Source organism: Erythrolamprus reginae, chromosome 3 (assembly GCF_031021105.1).
Source record: "Erythrolamprus reginae isolate rEryReg1 chromosome 3, rEryReg1.hap1, whole genome shotgun sequence".
NCBI classification, from domain to species: Eukaryota; Metazoa; Chordata; class Lepidosauria; order Squamata; family Dipsadidae; genus Erythrolamprus; species Erythrolamprus reginae.
Genome location: NC_091952.1, coordinates 191,884,243 through 191,905,607, shown reverse-complemented (window position 1 = coordinate 191,905,607; position 21,365 = coordinate 191,884,243). Strand labels below are relative to the sequence as shown.

General features: G+C 38.2%; 1 protein-coding gene across 1 annotated transcript in view; it reads left to right on the top strand.

Moving 5' to 3' along the window:
- The window catches only part of DOK6 (docking protein 6), a 158,881-nt gene extending 137,516 nt beyond the window's left edge, over positions 1-21,365 (top strand). The window contains exon 8 of the mRNA XM_070748635.1: positions 19,009-21,365. Within this exon, the coding sequence (XP_070604736.1) occupies positions 19,009-19,142 (134 nt within the window). The 3' untranslated portion in view covers positions 19,143-21,365. The remainder of the gene's footprint in view (positions 1-19,008) is intronic.

Genomic DNA, 21,365 nt, shown 5'->3' with positions numbered 1-21,365 from the left:
GTAGCTTTGATGGAGCTTTGTTAAGTCACAAAACTTGGTCAGAATAAAAGGGTATGGCTGGGAAGAAAGTAACCCTGGGGAATTCTTATAAAAGATTAATTATTGTCATTACCCATTAAACAGCTTATGATCAATTACTTTGTACTGCATAATTTCTTAGTGTTATACAGAGAATTGTATATAATGCACAGATGTGTAGAAATTAATGCAAAACATGAAAATATATATAGGTGAAAGTTTTCAGCATGGCTAAAGACCTTAATGTGTTTAGAAAGTGTGATAAAGTATGCATTTTGATTGTACTAAATTTAAAATAATTTTAAAAATTATTTATAGAATGTACTTTTTTGCCATTAAAAAATAGAGTTTTTACAAACCACCCAAAGTTTTCACAACGTTCCTGCCATCGTCCCTTCGTTGCTTTTGCATGAATTTTTATCCTTAATCCTACCAGCACAAATATACACCAACAATCTATAAATATCCTTTCTACTAATGTTTGTCATCCCTGCTATAAAAATAACTTATAAGTTTGCAAGTTGGAAAAGAGAGAAAACAAGTTTGCTTAATGAAGTCAAGGACAACTTTGTTTTCAGTAGATGTTAAGGCTATACCCACCTTGAATCTCCTCACAATTATTTCAGCATAGAAATAAACCTCTTCAAGTATCTCATAATGTTTCCTTTTAATCTTTTCAGTGTACAATGCACCCAATGAATAAGCTTATTCCTTTTTTGAATTATTTTACTTTTCTTTCTCGGTGGCTTCCCAAAGGCTTTTGAACTATTGCAAGATTAAATTTTATATTCACTAACACTTTTATGCATGTTGGTGCCAATTTGTCTACGAATGCCATAAATGTGGGCTGGTTGCTGATTGGCCAAAATACTGGGTTGAGAGGTGCAATGATCAGTACTTTTGAACCAGCAAGTACCTTTTGGGTAAGATTGCTAAACAATCAGTTATAAATCAAAGGTTACCTGTAAATTATCATTTTAAATGATTATTTTTGTTATTTTTTCACATGTTTGTATGTTTTAACAGAACAAACATTGTGAAAATGCTTAATATTTGTTACGATTGTTATTGGATTTGCTTGGGGCCTTTACAGTCAACAATTGATCAACTGTGTTGAAGCAATGGCTTTAGAGGGTTTAATATTGGCATCCTTCTACTTAACTATCCCAAGCATTCCTTTTTCAGTTCTTTGTAATACTTCACTTTATATACTTCATCTTCATCATCTTGAAATACTAAAATAGATGTGAGTGTAAGTAATATCCCCCAAAGTGTTTTAAGATTATAGTTAGTCATGAAGATTTTTTAGAGTTCAGTCATAAATGTTGTCTAAATATTCTGCTGGCTTCTTGAAGCAAGTTGGTTATAGTTCTCAAGGGCTGAATAGCAAACTGCTTAGAAAAAAATGGTAGTCAAATTTTGCGCAAGGGATGGCCATGCTGGTAATTTATTATGAATACTAAAGGGACATATTATGGTTCATCAGATGGAGCCAATATTTAAGAGATAATCTGTTCAATAGAGCATCTTGAGTATCTATAGAGTGGTCTCCATAGGATCACTTTACAAGATTTAAAAGATTTCATTCTCTATTCTTATATATTGTTATTTGCAAGTCATCTGGTAAATAGCAACAAAAATGCAACAAAAGCAAATGTGTTTCTTCTCCCAAAAGTTGTATACTTACTAGTACACAAGGGGGGGAAACTCCTATAATTTGGCAGTAGACTTCACTATATGTAACATTTTGGAATAAGGTAGAATAAGCTGGAAACAGTTTTTCTGAAAATGTACTTTTTCATCTTTTGTCACATTTTAATGTATTATACTAACAGCATAAGACAGTATTTCATACTATATCTATTTAATAAAGAGGCAACATATTTTATACTGTTCACAGCATCTGTATCAGGGGTGGGTTCCTACTGTATGCAATGATGTGCCATTCCGGTAGCAGCCTACAGATTGCACAATTTGTGTCCGGAGGCTCCAGTGCTGTCTTTACTGGTCCATTGAGCAACGCCATCTTTTTTTTCAAATTTTTGATTCCTTTTTTTGCTTCTTGCACAAATGCAAAATGCAAAAATTCAGTGAAATCACAGACACGTGATCATGAGAATTTGGTGCTGTTTTGCTTCCTACACATCCATGGAAGCAAAATTGTGCAAGCAGACACGCGAGATAGAATTGCCATGATGCACGCATATCACACTGGTATGCCAGCAAGTGCAACCCGCCACCGATCTTTATACAAAACACCCATATAATCTGGTTTGTTTTCCTCCTGGTGTTTGCTAAGACCACATCTGACTTTGACCTGTCTTGATGAATTAGGTAGTCAATGGAAATCAGGAATCATCAGCTGAAATAGAATTCTCTATTGGCCAAGGACACATATGGAATTCGTCTTTGGTGCATATGCTCTCAGTGTAGATAAAAGGGTGGGTGGGGTCAATACATTCATCAAGAATTATAAGATACAATACTTAGTGATAGTCATAGGTTACTAATAAGCAATCAATTCATATAAGAAAACAAACAAAATAATATAAATTGTAAAAATACAAGCAACATGGTTATTGTCATGAGTGGGAGGAGAGAGGTAATCATAAGATACAACACTTAGTGATTTTTAATTCAAATTAGGTAAACATTAGTATTTTTTTTTCCATGTAGACTTTTGCCATACAGTTAGTTCTTGATTTATGACTGGTTGCTTTGAGACCATTTGAAGTTATGACAAATCTTCAAAAAGGTACTTATGACCCAGATTCAAAGTTCTGACAAACATGTATATACGCACACCTGGTCACATGCTCACATTTTTGTTACTTGGAAACTGCCCACATTTATGGCTATTTGCGGTATCCCACAGTCACACGACCATGATTTAAGCCTTTTTTTTTTTTTGCCAGAAAGCATTTATTTCCAGTTTCTTGCAAAAAAACAACAACCCCAAAACACCTCCCATTGCAGACAAAGAATGAACATTTTAAAATGTAAATTGAATCTCTTTACATTGGTTTTATTTATTTATTTATTTATTTATTTATTTATTTATTTATTTATTTATTTAATTTATTCAATTTTTATGCCGCCCTTCTCCTTAGACTCAGGGCGGCTTACAACATGTTAGCAATAGCATTTCTTAACAGAGCCAGGCTATTGCTCCCACAATCCGGGTCCTCATTTTACCCACCTCGGAAGGATGGAAGGCTGAGTCAACCTTGAGCCGGTGATGAGATTTGAACCGCTAACCTTCAGATCTACAGTCAGCTTCAGTGGCCTGCAGTACAGCACTCTACCTGCTGCGCCACCCCGGCTCTCATAGATTACATAGATTGTTCTCATTAAGTGTGCTGAATTCCAATGTACAAGTTTTCTCTTTCTTCCAACCCAAACACAAAAATAAATCAAGCAATTATTTATATGAATTTTTTTTGTTGGCATGACTTTAAAAATGATATCATCATGAAGTTCACAAAAAGTGTGTTAAATCACTGGCACTATACCTAAATGGGTCTTCCAACTGTCTATAGTTCTTCTTTTTTCCTGTTGCAAAAAAAAAGCCTTCTGTTTTCTATTACTGTACTTCTGAATTTCTTTTGAAATGTTGTTGAGCTTTATTGCTACAAGATAATCCTTAGAGTGCTGCTTCTTCTTTGTTCTGTGACATATAAAATCATTGTTTGGCTGCCTGTCCACACTTTTGTTCACAAATACCCCATGGAACAAATACCCCCTTGAACATGTTCCAGATGATCCCTTTCTTGGGAATTAACAAAAATAAAGGAAGTCAACAGAATGAAGATTGCATAGTGAAAGATAGGATACACTTACCAACCTCAATAACAGAGGTACTGTATTACTAGAAGCCAGTCTCTGTGATAATTCATGAATTAAGGGAGATTTTTTCTTCTTGTTTTGCCACTGGCCAAATTACTTCATTTGGTGGATTAGTTGTCTAAATTATTACTAAAAAATATTCTATTTTAAACTTGAACATCTTCAGTGATTCCTACACATCATTACACTGTGGTTGACTGTAACATTTCCTCTGTTCTAATTATATATATATTAGTACCATAGAACTACTTTAATAATAGAACGTATTACCGTATTTTTCGCTCTATAAGACGCACCTGCTGATAAGACGCACCTAGTTTTTAGAGGAGGAAAATAGAAAAAAAATATTTTGAGCCAAAAAGTAGGCTAAAATATTTATTACAATAACACTGCCCTAGGGGAATTGGGAAAATATACAAACAAGCCCCCCTCTCTCTTTCTTTCTATCTCTCCCTCTTTCTCTCTCCCCCTTTCTATCTCTCCTCTCCCTTTCTCTGACCCTCTCTTTCTTTCTCTCTGTTCTCCTCTTTCTTTCTCTCTGTCCCTCTTTCTTTCTCTCTGTCCCTCTCTTTCTTTCTTTCTCTCTGTCCCTCTTGCTTTCTCTCTGTCCCTTTCTTTCTCTCTGTCCCTCTCTTTCTTTCTTTCTCTCTGTCCCTTTCTTTCTTTCTCTCTGTCCCTCTTTCTTTCTCTCTGTCCCTCTCTTTCTTTCTCTCTGTCCCTCTCTTTCTTTCTCTCTGTCCCTCTCTTTCTTTCTCTCTCTTATCTCTCCTTATCTCACTCACTCTCTTTGTATCTCTCTCTTTCTCTCTCTCCTTCTCTATCTCTCCCTCTTTCTCTCTCCCCCTTTTGTATCTCTCCTCTTCCTTTCTCTCTCTTTCTTTCTCCCTTATTTTTTCTGTTTTTCTGCTGTGGGCGGTTTAGGGCCCCTCAAACCCCGACGACCTCGCCCCCGGATCCTGGCCGGGACAGGGCAGCTTCCTCTGACAGGCGCCGCGCGGGGCCGAGGGGGCTCAGCAGGAGGCGCAGCGGCGGGCGGAGAGAGGGAAGGGGGGACAGCGGCGTCCCTCCTGGCCTTGGCGGGCCGCCCGACCCTCCCCACCTCCTGCAAACACGGCGGGTGGCGGGGGGAGAGCGAAGAGCCGGCTCCGGCGGGCGCGGGGCTTGGCTGGCTGGCTGGCGGGGGGAGCGCCGCTGGTGGTGCGAAGGGAGACACTCCTCCGGGAGGGAGGGGACCAGGCAGCAGCTAGCCAGCCAAGTTCGCAGCCAAACTTTGCACAGGCGGCGGCCGGCTGCGAGCGACTGGCTGGGTTTTGGGTCTTCGAGACCTCCCCGCCTCCTGAAGCAATTCCCGTAGCCTTCCCAAAGGCTCGGAACCGCCAACGCTCCTCCGGTGCCGCTCCGTCTCCTAAACCTGCGGGGTGGAGGCGTCCCCCGGCCCAGCACTTCCGGAGGCCAAAAGGCGCGGCTCTCTTCGGGGTTGGGAAGAGGAGAGGCGGCGACAGAGGCGGCGGTCTCCAGATAAGTATATCGCCGGCCCCCCCCCTGCTCCAGAGCCTCCCCCCCCCCTGACTGCATCTTCGCTCCATAAGACATGGCTGATTTTTCATCCTACTTTGGGAGGAAAAAAACTGCGTCTTATGGAGCGAAAAATACGGTATATAGACCAGTGATTTTCAACCTTTTTTGAGCCATGGCACATTTTTTACATTTACGAAACTCTGGGGCACATTGAGCGGGGGGGGCGCTAAAAATGTTTGGACAAAAAAATTCTCTCTCTCTCTCTCTTCCTCCCCTTCGCTCTGTTTCTCCCTCCCTCTTTCTCTCCCTTCCTTCCTCTTTCTTTCTCTCTCTCTCCATCCCTCTTTCTTTCTCTTCCTTCCTCTCTTTTTTGCTCTCTTTCTCTCTCCCTCCCTCCCTCCCTCTATGTCTTTCTCTCTCTCTCCTTCCCTCCCTCTCATTCTCTCTCTCTCTTGCTCTCTCTTGCTCTCTCTTGCTCTCTTTCTTTCTCTTGTTCTCTTTCTCTCTCTCTTTCTTTCTCTCTCTCTTGTTCTCTCTCTCTCTCTTGCTTTCTTTCTCTCTTTCTCTCTCTCTTTCTTTCTCTCTTTCTTTCTCTCTCTCTTTCTTTCTCTCTCTCTGAGCTTCACGGCACACCTGACCATGTCTCGCGGCCCACTAGTGTGCCACGGCACACTGGTTGAAAAACACTGATATAGACTAATGAAATATTATATATATATAATGAAATAGTGCTATCCTAGTCTCCCTTAATTTTAAATATTCAGCAAAAATATGTGATATATATATATATATATATATATATATATATATATATATATATATCACATATTTTTAAATTTTACTGTATTGAATTTTACTATGAAGCCTAGCATTCATTCATATTTAAAACATTTTAAAACATATATGTGTGTGTGTGTGTGTGTGTGTGTGTGTGTGTGTGTTTTAAAATGTTTTAACTATGAATGAATGCTGGGCTTCATAGTTTTGAACCAGAATAATACAGTAAAATTCAAGTCTATATAAAGAAAATGTTGAGCATAACAGGCTTACACAGTACTTCATATTCAAAGGGAAAAGATGCTTTTGAGTGAATTGCTGTGGAACATTAAGAGCATTGCAACTCACTCAAAACAACCTAAGCCTAGATTCATAGGACTATCTTTGCAGCTGAAGTAGGATTCCATGGAACAAAAACTGCATGGGTTAAGTCATGGCTTCATCCTCCACTGCCTGCTTACTTCAGCTGCCATAGAAATGGGGGGGGGGAGGTTAGATATCTGAGTGAGGAATGGGGAAATATGCTGGGCAAGATATCTCTACTTGATTAGGAGGCTAGGGAGGAAATCACGTACTGCCAGGCTACATGGACATGTTTACAGTCTACTCAAGGTCAACGGCTTCCATGGACCAGATGTGGAAGCCCAAACGGTCAGTGCACCCACCTGACATCTTGGGACATGGGGATTGGATGAATTGCCTAGGGGGGCTCTCAGGGAGGGTTTTAGGGTTCTTTATATAAGCATTTATGCACCTTTTATTTCAGATCTTGCTTTCCTTTTGTCACTGTCAGTTCTTGTCTAGTAAAAGCACTCATCTTTGTCAACATGGAGTTGGGGTTTTTATTTCCTGGACTTTGAATGGAAACACGCCTGACATTAAGCAAGTTCTTCTTTATTAGTCAACCAGGAGAAAATCTCTACCAAGGGGACTAAGCAAAATATGTCCAATCAAGACAGCAACCTGGAGGGCCAGGGAGCTGGATCCGCCCCTCCTCAATATAGATGGAGTTGAGAGAAGTCAGAGTGGGTGTGTGGGCCTTTGGTCGAAGTGAAGCCAGCGAGTGCCAAATGGTCATTGGGAATGGGGCGGCTAGATGCCCTGCAGGCACCAAAAAGGGCAGGCAGCCTGGTAAGAGGAGGACAAGGAAGACCTGCTGCTGACCCAAGCTTTGAATTTGCTGAAGGGAGCTTTGGAGAATCAGAGAAGCCATGAAAGTTATACACTGCCAGCTGGAAAGGGAGCCAAAGAATTTGGGGAGGAGGCAGGGGTGTCAGGCACCCCAGAAATACCTTGGGAACCCAGCCAGACCCAGCAGGGGCATCAGGGATACCACCAGCAATAGCAGCAGCCCAAGCCCCCCCCCCCCCTTCCACCAACCAGGGGTGATTCCCTGGAGGCATCAAATTCCAAAGGTTCATCTTCTGGGAGTAAAATGCAATGGGGATCCCAAGGCTTTAATTTTTTTCTTGACACAAGTGTGGAATCATATGCAAGAATATAGGGAGAATTTCCCTACTGAGACAGCAAAGGTACAATGCCTTACCATGGCCCCAGAAGGTTGAGTGGAAGGTGGGCCTCCATAATAAGGATGCCCCAGTGATGAGGGATTATGATGCTTTTATGGCTGTCCCCGTGTGTGTTTTGATGATCCCCAGGCTGAATGCAAGGCTAGAACCAGGATAAAAACCTTGATCCAGGGGAGGAGATCAGTGGCTGAATATACCCAAGAGTTTTGCAAGCTTGTAATTATATATGTGGGTATTCAGCCAAAGCTTTGATGGGTTGCTAAAGGATGGCCTCAGTGAAGCTGTCTACCAAGGCTGCTGCTCTAGAGGAACTCCCAAAGATTACAGTATCCTTCTGCATAGTGATGTTTTGATTAGTGTGCCTGAAGATACCTGCTATAAATAAAGGTGAGTGTCATAATCACATTTATCAGACAGCACAAGTTTTACACTTTCTCTTGAATATGATACCATTTGAAACTGTACAGGTATCAGAATGCATAACATTTCATAACCAAAATGAAAAAAGTATAAGCTAGTGTACGAGTACTGTTTTCGCACCTTGTCTGTTATGAAATTTCCCAGCAATTTCCACTAATTGAAACTAATCTCTTCCTTTTGGAGCACATTTTCTTTGTGACAACCTCTGAAAGACATGGAGACAATTTTCCTTTCTTCTTTTGATCTCTTCTCTAGATTCTTATCTTTGTTATCTCACAGCAAAACAGAAAAGAAAAAAAACATAGAAGAATGTAACATACTGTAAAATACTTTTGCTAATCTGAGTCAGCAGGCACCGGGGTTACACACACAGCTGCTGCTATTTATCTCTATTCAAGGAAACCATTTTATGTTCAAGTGAACCTTAATTCAAAGTTCTTCAATAGACTCATAACCTGACAATAGTAAATGACTCAATGCATACTATACTATGTGTTATTTTATTGTAAGGAATATAATGCTTTGGAAAATAAATCCTGGCACCTAACTATTCAATTTTCATATGTTATCTAGAGCAGTGTTTCCCAACCTTGGCAACTTGAAGATATTTGGACTTCAACTCCCAGAATTCCACAGCCAGCAAATGCTGGCTGGGGAATTCTGGGAGTTGAAGTCCAAATATCTTCAAGTTGCCAAGGTTGGGAAACACTGATCTAGAGACAGAAAAATCAGTGTTTCTTCACCTACTTTTCTTATCTGGTCTTGGAAGCTAAGTAGGGAAAGGCCTGGTTATTATTTGGATGATAACTACCAGGGAATAGCAAGAGTGCAGTTTAGACCAGTAATTGTTGAAATGTCCCTGAATAAGGCAGTGAGAAACCACTTGTTAGCCCCTCAAGGTGTTCTGCCTGACAGGCTGGCCATGCAACAAGGCAGTGTACAAACAGACAGAGAGACTCATATAAATTCAGTTATATTTCTGTACAAATTGGCTTAGAACCACAATGACTGCACAGGAATGTTGGTTTACAATCCAAAAGTCAGGGTTAACAGCCCAAGCCAGCAACAAATGTCTCTTAGAGGAGCTTCTGCAAAATACTCACTTGACTGGGTTTTAGAGTTCTAATGTTCTCAAAATCAAATGTCCAACAACGAGGCTTAAATGTCTCAAGATTCAAAAGTCAGTTGAGGAACTCCTGTATCCTTGTTCCTGTTAACTGCCAAATGATAACTCCCACACAGCTTCTCGCAAGCCCTCCCCTTTTGAAGCCAGCTGCAAGCTTTCCTAATTTCTTCCAGCTGTGCTCTAGAATCTTTGTCTGCATCTGCGCAAAGTGCGTCCCACCATTCTACGCACCCTAACATTGAGGATGCGGTCATCCATCACCCCCCTCCTCATCTGACCCAGACAAGACTCTGACTGGGGATTCTATAGGCTCTGCAGGAGCCTCTGCCTCTCCGGCACCTTCTACTTCCACTTCCCCCTCTTCTTCCCCCTCACTGTCTGACTCCTCTGCAAGCCAAACAGGTCTCCTATGATCCGACAGACCTGGTTCCTCTGATTCAAAATCAATGACCAGAGAAGCTGGCCATGAGCCAACCACAACACCAGGTAGTTCATATAACAAGCAAAATAATAAATAGGTTACATTAAAAGAAATTTGCAAGACTGGAAATTCCTTCTCTCCTTTCCTTTCAGTCTTGAAAGAACTAGGGAAGGATGTCTTCTAAAATATTTCCCATGTAACTTCCCATTCTGTGGACAGAAATATATTTTATATACCTGTTGTTCAGTCTGGCTTTTCTTTTTGTTTCCCAAGGCCATTCTCATATATTATTCTGTATAAGAATAATAAGAAAACCGCTTGGACATTTCTTTGAAGTAACCACTCACCACTTTATTGGGAGAACATAGAGGTAGTAATGCATAAGTATAAATAAATGTAGTTACTCCAATTTTGTTTTGCAATGTGCAACTCTATGGTTTCGGTAAAGTAAGATGCAAAGGCATTGGCTTTCATGTTATCTCTAATACATACCAGACAATGGAGAAAACAAAAGGCCATGTTAATTAAACCATATGTGGGCATTGTAAAGAAAAATAGAATGTGATGGACTACAGTGAAGTGACATTTTTCCAAGAAGGAGGGTACACATTCCAAGGAAGGGAGTGAGACAAAAGTCAACACAGTAGAGAAAGATTGTTAGGATAGCCACTCCCTAGAATCTCCCAAGGTATATCTGTTAGGGTGAGAGTACTAGTAAAGGTTTAGTCTGGCAAGATTCTGTCTATTGATGTGAACATAAATGTAAGTAAAATGATAGGGCAAGACCATATAAGTCTGACTAGATTGATTGATTAATTGATGCAAGTTTATTTGTTTCTTCTCAGGCATCAATCTGAAAATATATAGTGGGATTGTATTTCTGGACAGTGAAATTTTCTTTCATTTCCAGATCTGTATTAATTTCACTCCATATCTTGACATAATTATTTTTATTTAATTATTTTGAAATGGCATACAATTCATGTTTGTCATAGTAATGCCACAGTATTTGACTTTTTTTCAGTCTGAAACCCAGTCTTCACCATCAATTCTTTTTGCCATTCTATTGTCATGTTTTGTGAACATCTTGTTTTCTCATTATTAATTTTAAAAGCATTGAAACCATCATTCAGAAATGGTCCAGCTTGTACATTTCTGTTTTAATCTTCAACCCAAATATTCTGCCATCTTGTTTTAAATCTCTATTGTACAATATTGTATACTGTATTGCATTATACCACATAATACAAATATTTTTCAAAAATTCAAAAACCAGAATGAACAACAGTAGCAAAAATGGACATCCTGTCCTTGTTACTTTCTGTATTTCATAGTATTTTATAAATTCATTATTATTATCTGCCACCTCAAAAAGCAAGGTTCAATTTAAATTCTAGGAATATTAAAAAATAGTTAATTTTTCTAATAAATAACTAATTAATGTCACCCTAATTTGAGGCATGATGGAAGACTCTTCAGTGAATTTTGTCTTCCTTCAGTTTTTCAGAAGACAATTCCAGGGTACAATGACTTTTTTCACTTCTGTGTGGGACAATAGAAGCATTTCTTCATACAGGATCATGGAGAAAGAAATAGATGGGCAACATGGAGCTTTGTGGGAATAGCTTAAGGAAGAGGGTTGGGATGCCTGGAGGACCATGTACCTTTAGAATAGCCCCTATTCTGGACATAGATGGTCCCTATCAATATTTACATCATGAATATTTAAGATGAATATTTAAGATTAAATACATGAATATCTAAGAAATGAATTAAAATTATGAATTTAGTGGTCTCTGAGGTCCAAAAGGTTGGTGACCCCTGGTATAGACAATGAGATTACCATATGGATCTGATTCCTTCACTCTTTATGGAGCTCCCTTCATTGAATTTAAGTATTCTAATTTTAAATTTAAAAAATATATTATAGTTTATTCTCTCTTGCAGGTCTTGCGTTCATACGCAATAGTTTATCTGCAAAGTATATAAGTTATTACTAACCTATAGTTACTTCTTTGTAATTAGAAAAGAACAGGATAATCATTGTACCATGCAGCATGTGCCTTATTGACTATCTAAGAGTTAAGGAACAAAGTATCCTCCTGGAAGCAGAGTTAGCAATAACTATTTAAATAGTAAAAGGATGAAAATGGTATGGTTTTCTCCTGAGTAATCAAGGCGATTTAAACATTATTGGACTGAGCACTATTATAATAAATTCTAGATGTCGTTTCAGAAGTAATCATTTGCACATGATCATTAGTGGCATTGGCTGTTTCATATTCAGCCTGATGCATTCAATTGAACACACCACTTAACTTTGCTATCCAATTGATTTGGCATTAACTAAAAGTGAGCTATAGCCATAATTGCTAAATTACTTTTAGACAACCTTATTATCCAGGAAGACAAACTGTAAGTGCAACTCTGGCTCATGATGACCCGTGATTGTTTACTGTTTCTCTTCTTCATAACTTGTCACCCTTATGCTTATTAAGTGATCATCTCTTTATTTATTTTTCGGCTGTGCATACTGGGACAATAAAGCAGATGTCCATAAAAATGTACTAAATATTCTGAGTTGTGAATTGAATTGGCAAAGGATGAATTAAGAAGTTTTTACTAAGTACTACAGGCATGGGCAGCCTTTTGTGTAGCAGAAAGAAATGAATGGACCAAAAGGGAGAAATAAGGCCCCAGAACCCGAGGTTGTCATTCATATGTTTCGGGATTAGAAGAACCAAGTATTATTTGAACAGTAAGCAATATACTATGTTTCTATAAATTATGTCCACTTCATTTTCATCTACTGAAGAAGGTTGCTTTCATTCAGACTGTCAGTGGAAGTTATGTCCCCATATCAGTGTTTCACATTTTATAGGTATTCTTAAGAATTAAAGCTTTTTTTAAAAAAGTACCATGCTTAAATATTGTTAATATTTTTAATAACATCCCAGTGCTCAAGTCACTGTTTTGAGGTGATTCAGAGAGCAATATTATGCTTGTCATATCAGAATGAAATCCTATTAATTTCCATGGCTTACTTCTACATTTCATTTCAGTGTATAGATATAATGTCCATGTGTCAGTGTATAGCTATAATGTCTATACTGTATTTCACAGATTAAGAGTTGGAAGGGACCTTCCACCTGACTAAGCAGGAGACCATACATCAGCCTCCACCTAGGATTGAATTCACAACCTCTGGATTGTGACGCAACAGCTCCACCTCTAGGCTACATATATCTCAGTGTATAGATGTAAAATCCCATAAATCTGGAAAAAAAACCATTCTATAGTGAATCTTTTGTGAATATAGCAATCACTGAAACAGATTTGAATGAAAGAAAAAGCTGAGCAGCTACAGCTACAGCATTACTTTTTCTTGGATCTTTACAGAAACTTTGTTGCTATGCTTAAACTTATTTGTTACATTACAACATATATGTCTAGATGACAGACAAATTAGTTGAAAGCTACTTGCTTTTGCATCACTTGGTTGGGGTAATGCCAGCTAGGCTTTCCAGACAAGGAGAGGTAGTATGAGCATGGCAATACTCAATCTTGGCTTGTGTCTTAAAACCCATCTCAAGCTAGTAATCATTCTAAAAAAAAAGTAATATTTCCAATCTGTACCTGAATCAAACTATTTTTGTTCAGTAACATAAACAGGATTCCATATAGGCTTAATAAAGACATTAAATACTGTTGCAGTTGCTTCTTAAGTAGATTTCATAAAACATCAGCTATGGAGTTCTATGGAGTTACATAGCCCAGGCAACCCAGCAATCAGTTGCTGCATGACTCACTGAAGTGCTATTGTACTGAAGAAATGAACTTCTCTAACATGATTATACTTTGTGATTGCTGAGTAAAACTGTGTGGAAATGGTTAGGAACTGAAACCACAGTGCCTTTATGTAATTGCTGCTCAAACTACACATTCTTTGTAATATGAAATAAACTATTTTGGAGATGAGCAGTCTGTAGCTTACAGCTGTCATGCATATGCAGCCTTGGAACTTTTGCCATCTTTTGATTAAATTTCAACAGACTTGAAATTGATTTCCCTCATGGAAATTGCATTTATTGTGTTTTCTTTTGCAATGACTCTGCTTGATTTCATTGCTGAGTTGGCTGTGGAATTTCCAAGAGTGACAATTCTGATGTGTATAATCTGATGTGGGTCCAGAGTTCATGGCCATTATGAATCTGACTTGATTTAGAATAGAATAGAATAGAATTTTATTGGCCAAGTGTGATTGGACACACAAGGAATTTGTCTTGGTGCATGTGCTCTCAGCGTACATAAAAGAAAAAGATACATTTGTCAAGAATCATTTATTGAAGGATTAACACACAAAGGAGCTAAGGAATGGGAAGCACAATGTTACAAGACTTCTCTTTTTTGAATGGGCAGTTCCATTGTTGATAGGTGGTCCAAATCAGATCCCTGATTTTTTGGGTGTCTCAGGGATAGATATTCTTACCTTTCTATTCAATAAGCTATTTAATATATAAAATGGTTAGGAGAGGTCATATTTTACCCATCAGATACCATCAATATTCTGATGATACTTGTTCTGTCGGGCTCTCTGGTAGAATCCTCCCAAAAATTCACAGGTACAAATTTCAGACACACACATGTTTGCAAATTCAAAACAATGTTCTTTATAATGAAAATTCACTTAAAGTAAGCCCTCTTTTGGTATAGCAAAGAGCACTGGTCTCCAAACAAACTGGTAATTTATACAAGTCCCTTATCAGTCCTGTGATACTTAGCTTGCAGCTGTGAGGCAATTCAAAGTCCTTCTTTTACAAAGTGAAACACACTTTGCTCTGGTTTAGTTTCAAAGCAGGGAAAAATCAGCACACAACAAGTCAGTCAGTAAAGCAGTCATGAAACACAACGATCAGATAATCCTCCACAATGGCCAAACCCACAGGCTGCTATTTATAGCAGCCTCACTAATTACCACAGCCCCACCCAACCACAGGTGGCCTCATTTTCTTTTATAATAATCTCTCAGTTGTTGTTGCCTATGCATCGCTCTCCGCATGCGTGGCTGTATCATTAACTCTTGTTCTGAATCCAAGGAGGAGCTAAATAATTGATCTCCTTCTGAGCTGTTTGCCACACTCTCCTCCTCCCTGTCACTCATGTCTTCTTGGTCAGAGGAGCCTTCATCTTCAGATTCCTCCGGGGGGGGCACACCAGGCCTGCAGCATGTGGATGTCTCCCCCACATCCACAGTCCTTGGGGCAGGAGCTGGGCCAGAACTAACCACAACAATACTCAGCAATATATCTCAATTACTGGTCAACCAAATGATGCTGCCAGGTTTGTGGTCCAATACCTGCAGTTGTTCAAATCTGGATAAGACCAATTGGATTAGCTGCAATTTTTTTTCTGATACCAGTAACTGTGTCTCTTTAGAGTTTTTTCCCCTTTTAAGACCTTTATTGCTACCTTTCTAGATATTAGCCTACAAATAAGTTCCTCTTGGCTTCTGATTCCTTTACTCATGACAGTTGATCCTAAAGATTATATCATGGTGTATGATCATTATTACTTATGTTAAGTTTATAGTATGTTGTATTATATTTCTGTTTCTGAGCTCCTAAGAGTCAGCATGATTGAAGCAACATTAAACCATCAGAAATTTTTAAAAAATCAAATGTGATAGAAAATAAAGTGGATTTTCTTTGATGGTAAATTATCTTCAGAATGCAACAGTCAGAACCAGGCCAATATCACATTATAAATCTTATAAGCTTGAAGGGATATATTTTTACAAAAGGATGAATGAGTTCCTTGTTTGCTTGTTTACCAGATTATAAAGAATTAAAAACTCAATTCAATATACATTTGTTATTTATTTAGCATCGTTGAATATATGAGTTGGAGTCATGCAACTGATGATTAAATGCATTATGTTTTTAATTCATTAAGTGTTAGTGATCTACAAGTTTTGGTGGAAGTATTTGATATTTAAAGTCACATATATGAGTCTCTAGATTTCGTATCCTGAGAAGCATCTTCCTTAGGTGAATTAGGAATAGCGATAGCACTTAAACATATATACCACTTCATTGGGCTTTACAGCCCTCTCTAAGCAGTTTACAGAGTCATTATATTGCTCCGAACAATTTGGATCCTCATTTTACTGTTGCAATTGCAGAGGGGGAGGGGGCAGCAGTTACAGTTCCTGAATTGGAGTACCTTGTCCTTACTGACCAAAATATGCCAAAATTAACTAATATTATAGTTAAGAGTATCTAAAATATGACAACAGTGCTACCAAGACTAGTGGAATCATCTGTCATTTTAAAATATATTACATGTGTGAAGGCTTTGATTGATGAAAGGCATAGAGCAAGCATAGAGTGGCCCATGGGCTGGATGTGTTATACACTGGCCACACCCACCCTAATTTTGCAAAGGGGGAAGGTGTGATACGTCACGTAATGACAATGTGTCATCAAGGATTTGACACCTCTGGATAGAGGATGGTAAAGTTCAATACTGCATCACTTAGCACAGTTGACGGCAACTGTTGTGGTTAGCTCTGGCCCAGCTCCTGCCCCAAGGAATATGGAGGTGGGTCCACATGCCGCAGGCCTGTTTTGCTCCCAGTAGAATCTGCTGACGAAGTCTCCTCTGACCAAGGAAGCATGAGTGACAGGGAAGAGGGGAGTTTGGCAGACAGCCCAGGAGGAGATCAATTATCTGTATCATCCGTGGATTCTGAACAAGAATTAATGACACATCCACGCATGCGTAGAGTGATGCATAGGAGACAACAACTGAAGGATTATTACAAGAGAAAATGAGGCCACCTGTGGTTGGGTGAGGCTGCTGTAATTAGTGCTACAGATAAAAGTGCAGCCTTGTTTCGTCAAGATCTTGGTTTTTGTTGTTCAGGATTGTGTGTGTGGACTCTCTGGACTTTAGAATTGGACTCAATTTCCCAGTTATTGGGTGAGCAATTGGATTGCATTTAACCTGTGCTTTGTGTGTACCAGAAAATCCCTTTGACATTTAAAAAGGGAGCTGTTTCGTTTGTTCTGTTTATAAAAACTTTTGGGTTTTCTTTTTATTGTGTGGTGTGTGTCTTCCTGGATTAATTAACCTGTAATTACGGGCAGTTGAGACACGCCGGCAGAACAGCAACCAAGGCATAAATTAGTTAATGACATGCAGTGTAAGAATAGTAAATGTTAAAGAGCATTAATTAAATGCAATAAAATAGATATGTACTGTATCTGCAAAACCAAGAGAAAGAGAAGAATGATTTATAGAGATAATGAATGCACAAGGGAAAGGAAGCTTCTATATAGTTTAATTATGAATGAAAGGGCAAAAATATATGTCATAAAGAATGGATTGGGGTCATCTAGTTTAGCAATCCATAGTTTGGTGATAGTGTCATGTTATAGCCCAGTGAATATAGAACTAAGGATGCGTTTGGAGGGAAAATGTGCAATATTATGATTATTTCTTGTTTCTTTTTTCCCTTTCCTTTTGTACTTTCATTATTCAGCATTACAAAATCAGAATCTTCTGTTTGGCAATAAAGTGTAAAGTTTATCTTCTGGCTTAGGCTATACATACTTATATTTTACTGAACTTTCCCCTCATTCTTTAGAGCAGGGGTGTCCAATTCATGTCATCACGTGACCTATCATCACTTTTTCCCCTTTTGTCAAAGTGGGGGTTGGCGTGGTCAGAATGTGATGCATCCAGCCTGTGAGCCACGAATTAGACACCCCTCGTTTTTTAGAGGATTGCTGTATGTAAAATGTAACCTTACTTGATTCATAGCATTGAGCACCACAGGTATGTAATTGGATGGACACAGGTTTCTCTTTAAGTTCTTTAATACATACTTTGCCTTTAGAAATAAAGTTGCTTCATTTCTTTGTGGATCTTCACAGTCCAAATAAGATATCTGTTTTAAAGATGCTGGGTAATTAAAAGGCACAGTATATGGGGATTAGATTTATACTTTCAAAGGAATTCTGGCATATCTGCGATAACAAGCACAAAATTAAGACCAGGCGACTCTGTTTTATAAATAGGGTAAGTTTAATTTAACAGGCATTTTACTCAACCTCTGGTTTATTACAAGCTCTTCAGATGGACTCTCATGAATGAGTAATGACTGGCAGGAAGAACTTACAAACAACCTTCTAATATTCTAACTAACTGTACGCTAACGCATTATTTTCATTATTTGGCTGCCACCTTGCATTTAATACAATTATGCATTAGCTTCTTAAAGCTGAAAGATATCTAAGCTGTGACATTACATTCTGAGAGTCAACAAATTGACAGACTCCAATAAGTAAGTTATAAAGCTATATGTGCTTTCTCACATTAGATGTCATGAAGTCAATTATCTAATGATTATATTGCCCTTGAAAGTACAGTTACAGATTCAGAGTCTGCTTTCCATTCTCCCTTCATTCATAATAATATTGCTACTCACAATGTTTTATGATTGGTCTGTTCATTAATGATTAGTGGTTCATTAAAAATGGCTTTAAACATTAATTGCCCAAAATTGTTGTCCATGCTGCTATTAGAAACTATTCTTATTTGTTGTTATTGATCGGTTGTTACTGAAAACAATATACTGTATAAAATAAAAAATAGTACTAGCACTTAGACCTAGCACTTAGACCTATATACTTATGCAGCCCTCTCTAAATAATAGGTAAAAGAGATAAAATGGCTGAAATGGATATTTCTGTGTCTCCTTATTCAATAATTTGTAGAGGAAATGCGGTAGGGACTTTATCATAATTTGCTTTCAATTCAGAAACATCAAATACTTGAATTATGGAATGTACAGCACATACATCTTATTCCGAGGTTGAATTATTGCTTATAAGTTGTACAAAAATAAGCTTAAAAACTAAAGGGGAAAATGACCTGAACGGTGAATTGAATGGGCACGGGGAATAGATGTCCATTTATTAACTTGTACAGAGAAAAACTAAAGAAGAAATACAAGCTAAATACTATAATAGCGCATGGGAAAGAATTCACATTAACATGTTTACAAATATGTTACAAATATAGAAATATTGGGAGAATGGTGAAAGATCTGGTAAGATGTTGGCTAATCATTTAAAGCAAAAGAAAGATAGGGCAATGGTTTCAATTATTAAAAGAAAAAGGAAGGAGGGAGGGAAGGAGCAAGGGAGGGAGGGAGGAATGGAGGAAAGAAAAAGAAGAGAGAGAAGGAAAGAAGGAAGAAGGAAAGAAAGAAAGAAGATAGAGAGAAAGAAAGAAAGAAAGAAAGAAAGAAAAAGAATATTCATAAACTCTGTCTCCTTCCTTTCTAGGACACAGTCTTGCAAAGGTGGCTCGTGCACAGACATTTCCCAGCTACACCTCAGAACAGGCTGAGGAGCATGAGCCACGCCTGTCCCTTTCCAGCAGCTATGGATTCAGCTACAGCTCAGACCTTGTGCAATGACACACATCTGGTGTTTGAACAGAGAGACACTCTAATGTGGAACCTACCTGCAGGCCCTGGAAGCCATTGATCTTTTCTTGGGTGTCCAGAGAAGACAATTGGTAGTGAAAACCAAGAAGTCTCCCGCCTGATGACAGTGGAAGTGAAAGCTTGGATCACTGCTTCCTTGAGGCAGAAGTCTAAGTCTTTTATTTATTTAAATTTTATAGTTGTTTCGGTCCATGTTTTTTTAAAAGAAGAATTCCCCTTGAAAACCATCGATGTTTGCAGTCGATGTTTCTGCATAACCACAAACATTATGTGCTCTAAGAGGGTGGATGTCATGTTTGCAATATTAGGCTTTTGATCAACACTGCCATCAGATCTGCTTGTCCATGACAGTAACCACTTTTATCTCCAAGGCATCAGCCTGGCTCATTCTTACATATTACAAAACGTCAAAGGGTTTGGAAGGCTTCCTTCCGATAATTATGCACATTTTAGTCCCATTAACCTCCATGGGATTTATGCATGTCTATCTTTAGGACAATAGCCTAAAGTTTCACTTGTGAGAAGAAGCCAGTGACTCTTAATCAGATTCTCATTATTAAAATTAATACCCAAGATAGATAAATAGATAGATACTGTCAATGGGATGGCATGGTGATGCTTAGTAGCCTTTCAGAAAATAGATTGTGTTGTGTTATTAAGAGGTAATTTGCCTAGAATATTTGCCACACTGAATTTTTATGCCCAGATTTGCTCTTATCTATGTGCATTCTGAACCTAATAATCCACAGCTTTCTACTGGGAACAGTGATTATAGATGTCAAGGAAGACCGTGTTTACAATGCACTTGTCAAAGTCTTCCTTTTGTAGATAATTTTTGGATAGTTGAATTTGTAGTCAGTATACTTTTAACCCTGTATACTGTGGAGGTAAGAATTGACATCACATTACTTGATGGCAGCCCAACATTCCATAGTTTTACACAGCAAAATGCCTGGTAGAATAATTTCAAGAGCAGCTCTTTTTATGGATGTAATTTAAGCAACAACATGGATTTTCTCTCTTTCTGATACAGCACAGGTGTCAAATTCGTGGCATCACATTGCCATCGTGTGATATATCACAATGATTTTCCCTTCATGGAGCTGAGGTGGGCGTAGCTTGCAAGTGATGCATCTGGCCAATCAGCTGCCATTTTGAAAGCATTCATTTTGTGGTGGATTTTCTGTATTATCTTACTCAGTTTTATACCAGAGCCATTTCGCACTTACATTTTATTTAGGTAATCCTCACTTAACAATCACTGTTGGGATGAGCAAGTCTGTCAATAAGTTATGTTGCCTTTAAGCCAAGCATCATGTGACTGCAACTTGCAATTTCTCGCTAGCTTCTCCACTGATTCTGCTTGTGGGCTGTGAAGTGAACAAATAGCAACACAAAATGATCATAGGAATGCTGCAACAGTCACAAAAATGTGACAAGTGCATCTGGTCATAAAGTTATTTGTTCAATGCTGGTCACAACTTTGAATGGTCATTAAACACTTGTTAAGGGCACTTGTTAAGTGAGGATTATCTATAAACAATGACTTGTTAGTCCTTCCTACAGTCAATCGCATGGAACTGGATTGCTTAAAACTGTAGTCTTCTAATAGTATATTTTAACGGTTACGAATTTTTCCAACTAGATAAAATGAACAGTGACAGCCATGAGTAGAAGAAGTGAAACTATTGAAGATCTGAATATGTTTTTCAGAACAATATATTACAAAATTCCACATGTGTCATGGTTATATTAATTTGTCAGATTTAACTCCATTTCTTCAGGTTTTTTCATCAATACAATATCATTTGTTACTATCCTCTGTCACCCATCATTTGAATATTATTCCATACCAGAATCAGAATCCTGCAAACTGATGATGTCAACATTGAAAATATTATCATTGATTATCTTTTAAGCACTAAAGAAAAGGAACACAAAAATGGTCTCGTGCAGATGATCTCCAAAGCAAGCCTGGCCATTTGGAATGCAAACTACTCAGAGTGGCATTTTTAACAACTTTGAATTGAATTTAGAAACAAACTAAATTAGATCAAAGAAATATTGAAACTTGAAACACATGCATCATACAATAGTCCCCTTGTCAAAACAGTATCTGGCAATGTTATTCTGCATTCCATACAATGTTTGAATGTCTGGTATTACTCTTCAAGATAAAAGAGGTTCTTTCTT